At 39.4% G+C, this 18,654-nt stretch overlaps 1 protein-coding gene across 1 annotated transcript; it reads right to left on the minus strand.

Moving 5' to 3' along the window:
- Nucleotides 1–9,468: 9,468 nt before the first annotated feature.
- Nucleotides 9,469–15,720, minus strand: LOC134826733 (uncharacterized). The gene is made up of 3 exons (XM_063839223.1): nucleotides 15,220–15,720; nucleotides 13,107–13,122; nucleotides 9,469–12,038 (listed from the first exon to the last, which is right to left on the minus strand). The coding sequence occupies exons 1-3, from the start codon at nucleotides 15,718–15,720 to the stop codon at nucleotides 9,469–9,471; spliced, it is 3,087 nt and encodes a 1,028-aa protein (XP_063695293.1).
- Nucleotides 15,721–18,654: the final 2,934 nt, after the last annotated feature.

An 18,654-nucleotide genomic window follows, 5' to 3' on the forward strand; every position in this document is an offset into this window, starting at 1 on the left:
GCACGTGTTGCGGTTCTACAAGAAGCACAAAAGGTGGACATTACACGATCTCTAACACTAAAAGTAGCTCTTATGATCGGAAGTCAACTCATAGCCTGGATACCCTTCATCATAGCAACAGTCTATTACCAGCTCATTTCCAAACAACCAGTACCACCTTCAGTCTTTGAGGTGTTCGCTCTGGTGGTCATCCCAGGCAACAGTTTTCTGAATCCCTTATTCTATAGCGACCTATACAAAAAGGCTGTTGGTTACCTATTGGCAGGGTGGATATGGTCGGTGAACATGATCGCGGTCAGGAACATGGAGACTGTGCAGTGTGAACCTGGAGACGAGGTCAGGAACATGGAGACTGTGCAGTTTGCACCTGGAGACGAGGTCAGGAACATGGAGACTGTGCAGTGTGAACCTGGAGACGAGGTCAGGAACATGGAGACTGTGCAGTGTGCACCTGGAGACGAGGTCAGGAACATGGAGACTGTGCAGTGTGAACCTGGAAACGAGGTCAGGAACATGGAGACTGTGCAGTGTGAACCTGGAGACGAGGTCAGGAACATGAAGACTTTGCAGTGTGAACCTGAAGACGATGTCAGGAACATGGGGACTTTGCAGTGTGAACCTAGAGACGAGGACAGGAACATGGAGACTGTGCAGTCTGGACCTAGAGACGAGGTCATAAACATGGAGACTTGGAAGTCTGAACCTAGAGACGAGGTCAGGAACATAGAGACTGTGCAGTGTGAACCTGGTGACGAGGTCAGGAACATGGAGACTGTGCAGTGTGCACCTGGAGACGAGGTCAGGAACATGGAGACTGTGCAGTGTGAACCTGAAGACGAGGTCAGGAACAAGGAGACTGTGCAGTGTGAACCTGGAGACGAGGTCAGGAACATGGAGACTGTGCAGTATGCACCTGGTGACGAGGTTAGGAACATGGATACTGTGCAGTGTGAACCTGGAGACAATGTCAGGAACATGGAGACTGTGCAGTGTGAAGCTAGAGACAATGTCAGGAACATGGGGACTGTACAGTGTGAACCTGGAAACGAGGTCAGGAACATGTAGACTGTGCAGTGTGAAGCTAGAGACAGTGTCAGGAACATGGAGACTCAGACTGTGCAGTGTGAACCTGGAGACGAGGTCAAGAACATGGAGACTGTGCAGTGTGAACCTGGAGACGAGGTCAGGAACATGGAGACTTTGCAGTCTGGACCTAGAGACGAGGTCATAAACATGGAGACTGTGCATGCAGTGTGCACTTGGAGACTAGGTTAGGAACATGGAGACTGTGCAGTGTGAACTGGAGACGAGATCAGGAACATGGAGACTGTGCAGTATGCACCTGGTGACGAGGTCAGGAGCATGGAAACTGTGCAGTGTGAACCTGGTGCATATTTGAATTTATAACTAATAATAAGACGTACTTATCGCTGTGATGACAAGTATTTTTGCCGATGCAGTTTACAAATAGTTTGTTAGTGTGTATATTGTTATTTGTTGACATACGTTGCATGCCACTTTTCGCGTGCGAAGCGAAACAAGGCGGATACGAAACATGTATCAAGTTATTTGCTTTTTGGATTAAGTTACAAATTCCAGCGTCTTCTTTGTGTAGTGATAAAACTTGATTACAACAGATGTTTACTATAAGGATACACTTATACATGCAAACAACCAAGTAATGGCCAATGGGTTATGGGAATAACAACATAATAAGAGGTATCTTGTTTGAGCGGTACATAACTCTAAAGTGTAACTGTAAAGAACCAGTTCCAAATAAGTCTGCCCGACAGAGGGAGCAGACAAATGTCACATCTTGCGTGGATGCTTGAAGCAGAAAATAAATTGTAATCAATAAATTGTAATCTCGAGGTCTGAATATAAAATTGTAGCGCGATGCGTTACTGTGCCGCGCCGCGCACTCAATGAGGCTTCTCACTGGCTAGATCGGCGAAATGCGCTACTGTGCCGCGCCGAGCTGCCATGAATTGACATCGTCAATTAAAATATAAAATTAACCCAGCCCACCCTACCGGCTGGGGTCTATCTCTAAAAGTAAAATAAATACTAGAACCTTCCGGTTTTCAAGAAGATTTCCGTTTCGTAAATTTAAAGTTAGCTCCCCAGCCCAAGAGCACAATTTGGGTCAATTTAAATTTTGAATTAAACCAAAAAGTTTGATTTTGAACTAAATAAACGATCGCGCGCAGCTTTTTAACTTTGCAAATTAATGTGGTCGTCATGACTACTTGACCATTGTTAATGGTCTGGCCCGGCGCGCGCTACTTCGTAGCACTTGCCATCGGGCCAATAATATTTCGAGAAGAAAGCGGCGCGCGCTACTTCGAAGAAATTTAGACGAGTAACATCCGTCAACGTATCTCTGATCTGATCTCGCCGATCTAGCGTAAGAAGCCTCATTGAGTGCGCGGCGCGGCACATTAACGGGTGATACTCGTAAAATATCTGTTCCATATATTGGACCGTCGACGAGTCCAACTCGGCGCGCGTCCTGGTAGGTTGTAAACCTACAACGCGGCACAGTAACGCATGATCGCGCTACAAGCGTGCATGCACCGTGCGAAATGCAAACTTGTATCACGTCGTGACCCCCACGGTCGTTTTACTATAGTAGAGTTTCAACGATACAGGGGCAAGGGGGAGCCACGCACTCGCGTCGTGCGCGGCGGGTCATACAACGTATGACAAAACTTGGCGTGACGCGCGATGACAAACTTGTTGTTGAAAACTTATCACCTTCAGCAAGCCCAGCAGGCGGTAAAGTTTTTACACATTGATCCAGTCAAAAACTAAATAAATGACAAAAAAATATCACTATCAGTGTCAAATTAAGCGAGCGAAAATTGCTACACGGTGGTTTTCGATGCTTTCGTATCCCCCGCACACTTTAAAAAGCATATAAACGACGCGATATTTGGACAACAAATTTTGTGCTCGCGCTTTGTGCTTATTGTTATAGGTTTACAACCTACCAGGACGAGCGCCGAGTTGGACAGATATTATACGAGTATCACCCGTTAATGTGCTTATCACACTGACTAATTGTAACAATCCAATCTGTTTGTATAATCATTAACAGGGTGCAGGATGATACTCCTAAAATATTTGTTCCAAACTAGACCGTCAACGAGTCCAACTCGGCGCGAGTTTTGGTAGGTTATAAACCTACAATTACTAGTACTACAAGTATAATCATTACCCTCTTTTAATTTTTCTACAGACAGAGTAAGCTCATGTTTTCCTGTCCTTGGCCAAGAGAACACAGATTATAAAATTACATTTAATTTCTGATCGCTGCATGGCGAGTGACTCTTTTTTTCGATTTGGGAATTATGTGCCGTAAATTAACAACGGAAATGTTCTCCTTGGTTTGCCAGAGGCACACAAACTTTACTAGTATATGATGTTTTCAAGGGTCATTTGGCGGAAAAAGTCAACGAAATTATGGCGCTCAACAACATAGTTCATGAGCTAGTCCCCGTCAACACGACAAACTTGGTCCAGCCTCTAGATATTACGTTAAATCGTGTTGCCAAGGACATTGTCCGACGTTGTTAATTGTAGTTCATATTACTCAGGGGAGGTAATGCTCTTTTCCTTCCTTGGCCAAGAGAACACAGACTATAAAATTACATTTAATTTCTGATCGCTGACTCGAGTGACGAACGACTCTTTTTTTCCGATTTGGGAATAATTTTTTAATTTTACAAATTATAAATATAAATACCTGATCTGCGTCGAAAAAATTCATAATTTTTCGAGAAGCGTTAGATTTAAATACCCCATATACTCATATATTATAGTGTATACCTATATTATATCATTTAATATCCATGACTCCATATTTTGTATTTCCGATTTCATTGCAGCTCATCCTATCCTTGTGATGCAAATGGTATAATATGTTCAATAAGATATGCACATTGCAGTAATTTCAATTATTTTGTACGCACACCTTTTATCACTGGTTCATTGCTTAATCATTTATAGTATTAGAGGAAAGTTGGCACTATAAATACCTATTAAATGCAGTGCTGACTGCTAAATCATTTATCAGTCAGCACTGTATTAAGTATTTCGTTAGTACTAAAGTAAATAGCAAGTTATAAATAAACACAGGTTAGGTATTTACTCCTACAAAGAACAGATTTACTGAACTCCAACTTAATCAAATATTTATATTGGTGCTTTTAGTACCCCCCGCGCGAGCGATAAATTTTCGAAGTTTTCCTGCTTTTTTGGTAATTAGCTGATTGTTAATTATCATCACAAAGATTTGTTTGTTTGTTTGTTTGTTTGTTTGTTTGTTTGTTTGTTTGTTTGTTTGTTTGTTTGTTTGTTTGTTTGTTTGTTTGTTTGTTTGTTTGTTTGTTTGTTTGTTTGTTTGTTTGTTTGTTTGTTTGTTTGTTTGTTTGTTTGTTTGTTTGTTTGTTTGTTTGTTTGTTTGTTTGTTTGTTTGTTTGTTTGTTTGTTTGTTTGTTTGTTTGTTTGTTTGTTTGTTTGTTTGTTTGTTTGTTTGTTTGTTTGTTTGTTTGTTTGTTTGTTTGTTTGTTTGTTTGTTTGTTTGTTTGTTTGTTTGTTTGTTTGTTTGTTTGTTTGTTTGTTTGTTTGTTTGTTTGTTTGTTTGTTTGTTTGTTTGTTTGTTTGTTTGTTTGTTTGTTTGTTTGTTTGTTTGTTTGTTTGTTTGTTTGTTTGTTTGTTTGTTTGTTTGTTTGTTTGTTTGTTTGTTTGTTTGTTTGTTTGTTTGTTTGTTTGTTTGTTTGTTTGTTAATTGTAGTTCATATTACTCAGGGGAGGTAATGCTCTTTTCCTTCCTTGGCCAAGAGAACACAGACTATAAAATTACATTTAATTTCTGATCGCTGACTCGAGTGACGAACGACTCTTTTTTTCCGATTTGGGAATAATTTTTTAATTTTACAAATTATAAATATAAATACCTGATCTGCGTCGAAAAAATTCATAATTTTTCGAGAAGCGTTAGATTTAAATACCCCATATACTCATATATTATAGTGTATACCTATATTATATCATTTAATATCCATGACTCCATATTTTGTATTTCCGATTTCATTGCAGCTCATCCTATCCTTGTGATGCAAATGGTATAATATGTTCAATAAGATATGCACATTGCAGTAATTTCAATTATTTTGTACGCACACCTTTTATCACTGGTTCATTGCTTAATCATTTATAGTATTAGAGGAAAGTTGGCACTATAAATACCTATTAAATGCAGTGCTGACTGCTAAATCATTTATCAGTCAGCACTGTATTAAGTATTTCGTTAGTACTAAAGTAAATAGCAAGTTATAAATAAACACAGGTTAGGTATTTACTCCTACAAAGAACAGATTTACTGAACTCCAACTTAATCAAATATTTATATTGGTGCTTTTAGTACCCCCCGCGCGAGCGATAAATTTTCGAAGTTTTCCTGCTTTTTTGGTAATTAGCTGATTGTTAATTATCATCACAAAGATTTGTTTGTTTGTTTGTTTGTTTGTTTGTTTGTTTGTTTGTTTGTTTGTTTGTTTGTTTGTTTGTTTGTTTGTTTGTTTGTTTGTTTGTTTGTTTGTTTGTTTGTTTGTTTGTTTGTTTGTTTGTTTGTTTGTTTGTTTGTTTGTTTGTTTGTTTGTTTGTTTGTTTGTTTGTTTGTTTGTTTGTTTGTTTGTTTGTTTGTTTGTTTGTTTGTTTGTTTGTTTGTTTGTTTGTTTGTTTGTTTGTTTGTTTGTTTGTTTGTTTGTTTGTTTGTTTGTTTGTTTGTTTGTTTGTTTGTTTGTTTGTTTGTTTGTTTGTTTGTTTGTTTGTTTGTTTGTTTGTTTGTTTGTTTGTTTGTTTGTTTGTTTGTTTGTTTGTTTGTTTGTTTGTTTGTTTGTTTGTTTGTTTGTTTGTTTGTTTGTTTGTTTGTTTGTTTGTTTGTTTGTTTGTTTGTTTGTTTGTTTGTTTGTTTGTTTGTTTGTTTGTTTGTTTGTTTGTTTGTTTGTTTGTTTGTTTGTTTGTTTGTTTGTTTGTTTGTTTGTTTGTTTGTTTGTTTGTTTGTTTGTTTGTTTGTTTGTTTGTTTGTTTGTTTGTTTGTTTGTTTGTTTGTTTGTTTGTTTGTTTGTTTGTTTGTTTGTTTGTTTGTTTGTTTGTTTGTTTGTTTGTTTGTTTGTTTGTTTGTTTGTTTGTTTGTTTGTTTGTTTGTTTGTTTGTTTGTTTGTTTGTTTGTTTGTTTGTTTGTTTGTTTGTTTGTTTGTTTGTTTGTTTGTTTGTTTGTTTGTTTGTTTGTTTGTTTGTTTGTTTGTTTGTTTGTTTGTTTGTTTGTTTGTTTGTTTGTTTGTTTGTTTGTTTGTTTGTTTGTTTGTTTGTTTGTTTGTTTGTTTGTTTGTTTGTTTGTTTGTTTGTTTGTTTGTTTGTTTGTTTGTTTGTTTGTTTGTTTGTTTGTTTGTTTGTTTGTTTGTTTGTTTGTTTGTTTGTTTGTTTGTTTGTTTGTTTGTTTGTTTGTTTGTTTGTTTGTTTGTTTGTTTGTTTGTTTGTTTGTTTGTTTGTTTGTTCGTTTGTTTGTTTGTTTGTTTGTTTGTTTGTTTGTTTGTTAATTGTAGTTCATATTACTCAGGGGAGGTAATGCTCTTTTCCTTCCTTGGCCAAGAGAACACAGACTATAAAATTACATTTAATTTCTGATCGCTGACTCGAGTGACGAACGACTCTTTTTTTCCGATTTGGGAATAATTTTTTAATTTTACAAATTATAAATATAAATACCTGATCTGCGTCGAAAAAATTCATAATTTTTCGAGAAGCGTTAGATTTAAATACCCCATATACTCATATATTATAGTGTATACCTATATTATATCATTTAATATCCATGACTCCATATTTTGTATTTCCGATTTCATTGCAGCTCATCCTATCCTTGTGATGCAAATGGTATAATATGTTCAATAAGATATGCACATTGCAGTAATTTCAGTTTGTTTGTTTGTTTGTGTAGTGTAGTGTAGTGTAGTGTAGTGTAGTGTAGTGTAGTGTAGTGTAGTGTAGTGTAGTGTAGTGTAGTGTAGTGTAGTGTAGTGTAGTGTAGTGTAGTGTAGTGTAGTGTAGTGTAGTGTAGTGTAGTGTAGTGTAGTGTAGTGTAGTGTAGTGTAGTGTAGTGTAGTGTAGTGTAGTGTAGTGTAGTGTAGTGTAGTGTAGTGTAGTGTAGTGTAGTGTAGTGTAGTGTAGTGTAGTGTAGTGTAGTGTAGTGTAGTGTAGTGTAGTGTAGTGTAGTGTAGTGTAGTGTAGTGTAGTGTAGTGTAGTGTAGTGTAGTGTAGTGTAGTGTAGTGTAGTGTAGTGTAGTGTAGTGTAGTGTAGTGTAGTGTAGTGTAGTGTAGTGTAGTGTAGTGTAGTGTAGTGTAGTGTAGTGTAGTGTAGTGTAGTGTAGTGTAGTGTAGTGTAGTGTAGTGTAGTGTAGTGTAGTGTAGTGTAGTGTAGTGTAGTGTAGTGTAGTGTAGTGTAGTGTAGTGTAGTGTAGTGTAGTGTAGTGTAGTGTAGTGTAGTGTAGTGTAGTGCAGTGTAGTGTAGTGTAGTGTAGTGTAGTGTAGTGTAGTGTAGTGTAGTGTAGTGTAGTGTAGTGTAGTGTAGTGTAGTGTAGCGTAGCGTAGTGTAGTGTAGTGTAGTGTAGTGTAGTGTAGCGTAGTGTAGTGTAGTGTAGTGTAGTGTAGTGTAGTGTAGTGTAGTGTAGTGTAGTGTAGTGTAGTGTAGTGTAGTGTAGTGTAGTGTAGTGTAGTGTAGTGTAGTGTGTATCCAGTCCGTTCAGCTCCAGTATCCCGAAGAATGTTCAGTAGGCAGCAAAACGGTAGAGCCTGTTCTTTAATTTTATAAGTATATTCTCTCAGCATCATCTTTTCCGGGAACTCCGCACGTGTACACCGCACGTGTAGTGTGTACCTTTACATGCACGTTTTTATAATTTTTATAATTTGCTGTGGCTTGTGTGTGAAGCGCAAAAAATGTGGATGTGTGCGTCTGCAATGCTTGGTATAATATTTTGTGCTGTAAACTTTTCAAATCTTACGTTAGAAATAGTGTCTTATAGTGAGTGTCTTATAGTGAGTTAGAACTTAAAAGCTTGCTGCTTGTCCGACTGTAATAAAGTCATGCCTTTTATACCTACCCGATCCATTTTATTTTGACCATTGTTAATGGTCTGGCCCGGCGCGCGCTACTTCGTAGCACTTGCCTTAAACAGACCGCTTTAAATTCAAATTAACCAAGCCTATTTATTGAATGCCAACATAATGAAGAATTCAATCGATATAGCGAATTTACCAGATTACGTTCATAATATCAACTCTGTCCAGTATCTGTGCTGTCACAGTGTCACAATATGCAGAAATGATATAATGTGTTCGCGGTAACGCGCGATATTATATATTAGTCAAGTTTGCGCTAAGTTGAGCGCTCGATCTTTCGTTTCTCGCCCGTCTAAAATTCCGAGAAGAAAGCGGCGCGCGCTACTTTGAAGAAATTTAGACGTCTAGACGAGTAACATCCGTCAAATTTTATTATGACCATGTGATGTTGATATGACAAGTTGATATATGAACTTGAAGTGTGGTAAAATATAGGGAGTTGCTAGGGGTTACGTTGGGAGCTATAACATATAAGTATAAATAATTCACATGCCTATTGCCTTTCTGTGTGACTGCAATATTATCTCACGTGTTCATGGTTATTCTAGGCTAATAAATTTTTTCAACCGGTCACAAAAAGTCTCCTTTCCATTTGTTTTAGGTTCGACAGTATCGTAAACTGCTGAGATATTCTTAATTAGTAAGTACGCTTATTATTTAATTGACGATGTCAATTCTTCGCAGCTCGGCGAAGCCCAGTAGCGCATTTCGCCGATTTAACGAGAAGCATTATTGAGTGCGCGGCGCTGCTCAGTATTCAGTAACGCATTAAGCGCTACAAAAGCTCATTATCACTCATCACTGTATTTCTATATGCGCGGATAGGCTAAAGTGACGTCACAGGTTTAAATGGATTTTGCTGGATATCCCGGCGCACGAATGAAATAAAACTTTACGGATTTTACTAGATTGGCCAATATATTGTATGTAATAAAGGAATTTGTACGAGAAATAAACTTTCAGGAGCTCCCTGGCCTTCGTCCTTTTTTTCCTTGACTGTTCGTTTAATTTTGGAGGTACAGGTAAGGTAACTAACGGGGCATGAAATTTGCGTGCCTGAAATCTTTTGCACACACCGAAACGCTAGTTCAGTTGAGTTTTTAAAGACAAGGCTCACATTATGATCAAAAGGAAATTGTTAGCAGACATGAGGGGTTTTGTTCATATTTGTTCAGTTAAACAAAAATTTCAGTTAAACAACAATTTCAGTTAAACAAAAATTTCAATTTTATGCCATTTATTACAGAGTAAACAAGTTTACAATAACTCGACTTACTCGACTTAGGGCGGCTTCAACGTCCGAACAGAGATAGTTTTCTTCCAAATCTGTCTATCCAGCATGAGTTTGTTAATCTCCATGCTGTCGTCAAGCCCCGTGTCCTTCCGAAGAATGTCAATATATGTGAGATGTGGTCTTCCCCTTCGACGATGTCCTTGAAGGGGTTCCCAGAAGAGAAGTTCATGACTCAATAGTTCTTCATGTCTGGCTAAATGACCTGCGAGTCTCATCCTCCGTGCAGCTATCTTTTGAGATGCTCTGATGAGGTGTCCATACACCTTGGCGTTAGTCTGCCGCTCTTTCCAGTCAATGTTCAGTGCCATCTTCAGCATTCTCGTATAACATCCATCTATACGTTTTGCGAGGGTCTGGCTGACAGTCCATGTTTCAGAGCCATATAGAAGGATGAACTCGACTGTAGCCAGGAACAGTCGTATCTTGAGATCTCTACGCATATCCGACTTCCATACAAGCTTCATCTGGTGACACGCTCCCCATGCCTTAGCTTTCCTCACTTCGAAGTCCTTCTCCGAACTCTTCATTCTACTACCCAAGTATACAAAGTCATCGACTTTCTCAATGTTCTTCCCACTCCCAGCAACCAGAGTCGGGTTATCGTCATCTCTTATGTTGATTCCCATGTACTTAGTTTTCCCCTCGCTGAGGTAGAGTCCAACTGAGTTGGCTGCCAGTTCCAGACTCCTGAGAAAATCTTGTGCCTCCGCAACACTATCTGTTATAAGAGCAAGGTCGTCAGCAAAGTCCGCATCAGTGACCTTGACAGCCGGATAGCGACGGCTTCTTCTAGGGTGTAGAGTAAACCCAAAGTCCCTACCCTCTAAGGACACCCTCATAATGTAGTCAATTACGATTATGAATAGGTAGGGCGCCAAAGTGTCTCCCTGCATCACTCCTGCTAGAATGAAGAATGCTTCACTCAGACCATCCTCGGTAATCACTCGAGCAAATGTATCTGCATACATTCTTTGTATCAAGCCTACAATTTCCTTGGGAATTCCATATGCCAAGAGGATCTTCATGAGGAGTCCACGGTGCACGCTGTCGAATGCCTTCTTGAAATCAATGAAGAGCATTACCGCGGTCAGATCTTTATCCCGGGCTCCCTCGAATACCCTTCTTAGGCCAAGAATATGACCAGTTGTTGACCTACTCTCTCTGAATCCGTTCTGATTGATCCTTAAGATGTCTTCCATGGCAGGTTTGATCCTGTTCAGTATCATCTTATTGAGAGTCTTACTCACTATAGATGTCAGTGCAATACCTCTATAGTTATCTACTTTGGTCAAATTCCCTTTCTTTGGAACAGGCACGATGTTTAGGTGCTTCCATTGGTCAGGAACATCGCCATCAACTAGTGCTTTATTGCAGAAGTCAAGGATCAAATCATCAACATTTACCCTCTTCAGTACTTCAGGGGCAACTCCATCCTCTCCAAATGCCTTACCTTCTTTAATCGATTTCGTAGCCTCCTCCAGTTCGGTCTTGGTAAACTTATCCACACTGATGTTTTGTGGTGGATGTACGACTGGTATGTCCACTTCTTCGTTTGGAACTACTGGAGGTTGTCCAAGTAGCTTGGTAAAGTGGTCTTTCCAGGCTCTCAATCTACCCTCTCTACTACCTCCTTCTACAAGACCACATGGGTTCTTCTTTCTCCCACTGACCTCATTAACAAGATTCCAGCTTTCTTTGTTCTTGCATCTATCGGCTGCGTTTTCAGCTTTACTTATTTTCTGTTTAAGCAGCTCTTCCTCCACAGTACGGTAGCATGCAGAGAGAGTGTCTTTCTCCTCGGCAACTGTCTGTCTGTTGTCTTCACAAGGATCCAGATGGTAGGTCTCCTTGGCAGCAAACAATTTGCTTCTGGCTTCCTCTATTCTTGGGTCGTTGGCAGGATCGTCATACCGCTTCTTAGGTTTATGCGGAAGATGCCTCCTATTTGCATACTTCAATGCTTCAATAAACTTTCCATACTTAGTGGTGACGTCATTAGTAGGACCAAGATCTAGTTGTTCCTCACTCAAGAGTGCACTATACCTATTTCTAACTTCAACTCTATACTTGATCTGTAACTCTTGATCAGTTTTGAGACGACTGAAGTCGTAACGTGTGACCCGTGGTGGACTTATGCTCTTTCGAAGACTGAGCTTTACAGTTGAGAGTACTGCCCGATGGTCAGAGCCCAGGGAATTGAAAGAGTTGCATGGCTCGATGTTCTTTATTGAGTTCCTCCACTTCTTCCGTACCAGGACATAGTCAATCTGGCTCCTAGTTAGTACTCCATCTGAGAGGTGAGTCCACTGCTTACCAGGACTCTTCTGAAAACGATGATTCGTCTCCTCTAACTCTCCCTCCAGCAGTGTATCCCTGAGCAGATGACCATTACGATTGGTCACTTGATGCCAGTACCATCCCGTATCTTCACCATTCAACTTGCTGAGGTGAGCATTAAGATCTCCTACTACAAGTAGTAGATGATGAGAGGGGACCTCCCTTACTGCCGCAGTCGTGAAACTCTTCGGCTTCTTCGACAGTTGCGGATTCCGTTGGACTATACACAGAGATTATGGTTAATCTTGGGTTTCCGTCCAACGACACAAGCATGCAGCGCTTACTATAGGTTTTGATAAGACTAACTGCATTAAAGGCTTGTTTAGTCAGCAGGAATCCCACTCCTCCTGTAGACGCTTGTGCTCTGTTTCTCCATGCTGAATTTGTTATTAGGTGGACTCCCTTCTTGTGCCTCTCTATCTTGTTTTTTGATGTTTTCTGTTGGCTTTCTAGGATTCATAAACACATTATCAGCTGCCCGTCCACTATGTGGGTTTAGGACAACCGAGTCATAACTGTACTGATCCTCGATTGAGTCGATAGGCCTGGTAGGGTTTGAACCCTAGCGCTTTTCGTTGTAACCATATCTGTTTTTCAAAAGGCTAAGTTACCCAGTGAAGTCCCCTTCACTGTGGCAAATGGTCACTAATCCCAATGCAACGCCACCGGAACATTGGGGAAAACCGCAGGAACATTTTACCAACTCGAACATGTAAACGATAACCACATGAACATAACGTTTTACAAAAAATCAATTTGATATTTAAAGGAATCCCAATTCAAAGTGTAGTATATGGTTGTCACTCTTTAAATAGATTAGATATACTTATAGGTTGACGGGGCTAAGGAGTGCGCGTGCTGTTCGCTATTGCTCACACCAAACGGCAACCTAATAAATGTTTTGTATACCGGTCTCCATCACGATACAAAATTAGGATTGTAGAATTTATTGTATAACTTTTAGTGCAGTGGAGGTAGCGGTGTGGTGCATTAATAGAGTGACAGCCTACTGATTTAGAGTTGTTTTTAAGTGAGCATAATGTGTATATTTTTGGACCTAAAGGTTTTAGTATGGCAACTTTAAAATTAGTTCTTTAAATCATTTATTAAATATCAGTTTAAAAATATATAAATCTGGAATCTTTTCACACTGTGAACCAGTCCTATAAAAATGTCAAAAACCCTCTTATATTAAATATTAAAAACGTCTCAATAATGGAAATAGTCATGGTCATACAATTAAGAAATTTACCAAATTCTTAATACCTACCTAAGATAAAATACCTACCTAAGTCAATGTCTACCTGTAATACACTAAATATTAGGTTAAATACATAGGTGGTGGAGTCAGCACACATTTACCAAAATCAAAAATGTTTTAATAGGAGGAACCTATGGGCTTGTTACTATGCAGGGGATTTGTTACTATGGGTTGCAGTCTTGTTGTGACAGAAAGTCTACACTATAATATACTTAAGTTTATATTGTGTAGTTTTAGGATATATAATGCAACTTCAAGATGCAATGGATATTGGAGAGCTGGTGAAAAATGATGGCCTTTGTATCAATGGTTATAATAAGCTATTAATATCTTAAACTATACAGTGCTAATTACAAATTTCTTTATACTTCATTCTCAAATTAAATCTTAAAAATTCAAAATTATACATTCATTTTATTAAAAACTTTCTCACACATACTTTACTCAGAGGACAAGACTTGGAAAACACTAGACTAGGAGAATTTCGTTGAGATGTGTTTGACAAGCAAGTAGTGATCTTTGGAAGACAATGTTGCAGTCAAAATCTTTTACGGTCTAATCAAGCAGGGCGTGGCTATTTTGATTATTTAATAGTGCACGTTTAAGCTTTCCCCACATCACACTCATGGTAAAGTCAGCCATTATAAGTTTTAGGGTAAATCATGTTAAAAAATTTGGTTGATCTTGTATTGTGGTTGTCAGGTGAGTCAGCCTGACAAATAAGTAGGGAGCGCGTCCTTGCCGAGCATACGTGTAGCCTTCATGTAAAGATATTGGAGCACGAAATTTCATTATCTTGTAGAGCTCGAAGTAACAGTGGTATGTACAGGGTGGGCCAAAAGTCAGTGTGCAAACGTTGGCCTTAATAGCTCAGTCACTGAGTGCCCAATTGAAATACTTCCTTTTGGTATGACTTAGTACCACCACTGGTTCGAGGAATTTGTCAACTCGAAAAATATTCGCGTTCATTTTTTTCAAATGGAGGTTCATTTTCACATTTATTTGATAGTTTGGATAGTCGGATCAAGCTAAATGTTATTGAATTATGTTTGGCCATTCGAATTACGTTTGTCCTGAAAGAATTAGAACTGTAGCTTCTCAGATGACCGAGATATGAAGCATAACGAGTTTATTCATTACGTGTGATCAGGTGATTGGTTTACCTAATCACGTGATAAGGTGACCCCGTTAACTACCCCGTTAAACATTATGGGAATTGTTATTGTTAAGGGTGCCCAATTAAGGTGTCGTGTCACGGTGTCAATTTTGTTAACGAGATACAGAAAATGCTTAATAACTTCGTCATTTCTAATCTGTTTTGCCTTATGTTTTCAGATCATATGCAACATTTGATAATCTACCGTCTCTGTAAAAATTAGTCGTTCAGCATGTTCAGAGAAAGTAGTAAGTAGTAAATCTTTCAAAGTACGAAATATCTCTTTAAAAGAGCATCCTAGGCACCTTATAGATATCAAAACGCATAAAAAAGAAAACAAAAACATCAACCATCTTCTAACTTCTTCCATTCCTCCCTATCTAAAGCCAAAAATCTAAGGTCTTCGAAATCAGTCAAATTCTTAAGTCTAATATCAAGATTTCTACTAGTCAAGTCTTTTCTAATAACATCTAATAAGTTTAAACATGGTCTACCCCGTCTCCCTTCCATAAAAATATCAGAATTTATAGCAAATAACATAGAGGTGTATGCTGGTGAGTCTTCCTGTCCTCTTAAGATATGTCCTAACATTCTCCATCGAAACTTAGAGACTCTCACAGACAAGGGAGTGACATAACAACGAGCATAGAGTGCCTCATTAGAAATAACCCCAGTAGGCCATCTGATGTTGAGGATTCTTCGGAGGTGTTTGCGATGAGAAATATCAAGTTCATTCAACGAAGCTAGTGGTGCAGCCCAGGAGTTGCAGTTGTAGAGTAGAATAGAGACTACTTGTGCCTCGTAGATTTTGATCTTCCTTTGGACTGAAATCTTGCTCTTCATCCAAACTTTCTGAAATTTACTAAAGGCAACATTACCAAGGAATATTCGATTCTTGATATCCTTAACAGTGCACATCAACGATCCTAAAGTTTTGTTAGAGCGCCACTCTTCATCACCTCTATACACTTTTCCAACAATCACCTTGCGTTTAACAGTGGGTTTAGGATCTGCTAAATAAAAATGGACAAATTCAGTCTTGGAAGAATTGATATGAAGGTCCCACTGCTGGAATATATCTTTAGCGATAGGAAGCATTTCTTTGAGTGGAGCAAGTTCAGTGTTATTAAAGTCAATATCATCAGAGTATCCTGTTTCGAGTGGCATGAATTCTTCTGAGATAGGAGGATTAGGGATTGGATGATTTACTGGGTAAGGTGTTGATGATACTTGGGAGAGTACAGATCTGAGGTGAATAAGTGCAGCGGCTTCAACAACAGTAAATAGATTACCTGATAGTGCATCTCCTTGAAATGCTCCAGTTGTGCTTTGGAACTCAATTGATACAGTATTATTGACTTTTACTTTCAACACTGTGTTTGATAGTAGGAGCCGTACCATCCTAATTTCATCACTAGTACAGCCAGCATCTTCAAGAACATTGAGTACTGTTTCTCTGCTGATGGTGTCAAAGGCACTTGACATGTCTATACTCATTCTGTGGTAGCTCCAATGCTTTCTAAGTACCACTGAGGTTAGCATACGTTGAGACCAAATTATATCGCCACAACTTCTACCTCTCTTGTAAGCACTTTGTGTAGGACCGGTGTACTGATCTAGCTTGCCTTGGATACGTTTTAGGGTAATCATTGACAGTAATTTTCTGGAGCAGTTTGGGAGGGTGAGAGGTCTGATGTTTGCTGCTGGACCAAGTGGTTTCTTAGGCTTTTGGAGTGGAGTAATGTTGCCTTTTCCAATAGATGTTATGGTGGTGTTTGTTTCAAATGCGGTATTTATACAGTCTGCATATTTCTGAAATACACTTCTGTTTGCATACTTAATCAATTCACTTGGGATATCATCAGGCCCAGTGGCTCTACCATTCTTCAAAGCTTTAGCAGCTATCTCAACTTGTTCAGAGAAAACGATATATAAAATATTCGAATTTTCAAATTTTGACGAAGGAATCCTCGAAGTTCGAACCAGTAAGTACAGTATGCCATCTGCAAAGCAACAGCTCTCAAATATAAAACACGGCGGAGGTATAAGACCCAACGTTTGCACACTGACTTTTGGCCCACCCTGTATAAAGATTTTGGATAGCTAGGATATTATTATGTTTGAATAGCGGTTTAGTATGTTCTTTTATGAAAAACTTGTTGTCAAGTTTTTGGTGCCCTATTGGTATAGTACGTGCACAGTTCTTAAACTTATCTAGGTAAGCTTCCCTATCACCGAACAGAACCTTAAGACAGTACCTATGGGAATATGGACGGTTAACAGAGAGCTTATACGTTGGTTCGCCGCTCCACCCCAGACAGATATACAGTAAGAGAGATGGGATTCAAACAAAGTATAATGTAGTTGTTGATGTAGGTGGCAAGGGATTATTTTTAATCTCAGGGAATAGTGATCGTGAATCAATAACCTCTCAAATGCTTTAATGGCCTCCAAATCAGCATGAAAAAATAAAAAATAGGCCAAGGAATAGGAGTTTTAGAGCGCAAAATTTGAACCCCCAAGCGGTGTCAAAAACGCGAATTAAATAGGTAATAATTATTTTAGTCTCTTGAGTCTTGACACTATTTTAGGTTTATACGGGTTCCTGCTAGTACATGGAATGTATTATCTCTAACCAGTAGTTCAAGTCAGTTGTTCCAGCTATCAGAGAATATCTCTGAGTATAAGTTGGACTTGCTGGGTATAACTGAGACCCATATGCCTGGTACAGGAACAGGGTTACTGGATAATGGCTCCTTACTTATTTATTCAGAGAGAACGGACGGTATAAGAAGGCGAGGTGTCGGTTTTACCCTTTCAAAGAGGATTACAAAGTCATTAATTTCCTATCTACCAATATCTGAACGTTTGTTGAGTGCAAGGCTGCATAGTCAACACCTGAACATTTTTGTTGTTGTGGCATATGCGCCAACTGAGGGGGCTTCACATAATGATAAGGATGAATTCTACCATATGGGTCTCAGTTATGACCCTGACCCTGACCCTGACCCTGACCCTGACCCTGACCCTGACCCTGACCCTGACCCTGACCCTGACCCTGACCCTGACCCTGACCCTGACCCTGACCCTGACCCTGACCCTGACCCTGACCCTGACCCTGACCCTGACCCTGACCCTGACCCTGACCCTGACCCTGACCCTGACCCTGACCCTGACCCTGACCCTGACCCTGACCCTGACCCTGACCCTGACCCTGACCCTGACCCTGACCCTGACCCTGACCCTGACCCTGACCCTGACCCTGACCCTGGGGGAAAGCTGGTGGACGAGGGTATAGACATAGGGTGATATGTGGTCTGAAAGTTTATGAAGCGATATTTGTTATTTCCCATCATCATCTGTAAATGCAAAAACTGAATCCTCAAGTGACGACATTTTTGGTTCTTGCACAGCGAAAATGTCTATTTTACGATAATAGCAATCTCTCAAAAGTCATCCCGTTTAACTGGAGAAGTAATACCCAACATTAAAAGTAGCTAGAGTGAAGATTAGTGCTGTGCCTTCTTCTTTTGCGTTCGATGTAGATATCTACCTCGTACGTTTCCGCCAGAGCATCTGCCGAAATCACTCGAACAGCCATCCTAATTAGTTACAGTAATAGTTTACATAAATGGATTGACGACATTACCATTATAATGGCAGAATAAAGTTAATGTTGAGGTACTTACGAGAAAGTTATAATGGGATTACGGACACAGGAGCGGAGGAGGGGGAGTGAAAGGAGCATCAGTTAAAGAGTCTCCCAGCACCACCCACCGGAGTCAGGAGTGGGGCGGAGCAGGAGTGGTGTCAGAGGGGAGGGAGGATGGGAGCAGCAGCTGGAGGGAGCAGGAGCTGAATCTTTTTTTTCCCCCCTCTAGAGTAGGGTAAACTGAAACGGAGTGAATGAACGGATGTAAACAACTATAACTATTCGTACATTGTCATCCAATATCAAATTAATCTTGATTGGTCCTGTGGTTTTATTCAAATCTTACTTTTACCATATCCGTCTGAAAGTGTCACGTTGTAGACAATTTCGATGTCTTCAATCTGGGAATTCCTCAGTCATGTCTGAAAGAAAAATATTTACAATAGCTCAGATTGAAACTTATTGAGAGTAACACGCGTTAGTCGTTACTCTCATCCCAGTTAATATTCGACAAACAAGGTTAAACCACACCAAGTGTTCATACTGATTCCTAAAACTTAAGCTGGCTAATAAATTCGAATAACTGTTAAGGTGGGTATTAACCTGAACAACAACAAGGTCATTGTGAGGTTTTAATTTTATTCAAACAAAGGTCCCACGTCGCACTGCCTGATGGTAACTCTGATTCCATCGTCAACCACAATGTGTACAGACTCAGAGGTACACACTCTTAGTCACGGGCCCCTCCTCAGGGGATAGGGAGTTCA

The sequence above is a fragment of the Bolinopsis microptera genome, chromosome 2 (assembly GCF_026151205.1).
Source record: "Bolinopsis microptera isolate Bmic1 chromosome 2, MBARI_Bmic_1.0, whole genome shotgun sequence".
Lineage (NCBI taxonomy): Eukaryota > Metazoa > Ctenophora > Tentaculata > Lobata > Bolinopsidae > Bolinopsis > Bolinopsis microptera.

Coding starts and splice junctions, on each gene's coding strand:
- LOC134826733 (XM_063839223.1), bottom strand. CDS start 15,720: ATGTCAAGTGCCTTTGACACCATCAGCAGAGAAACAGTACTCAATGTT.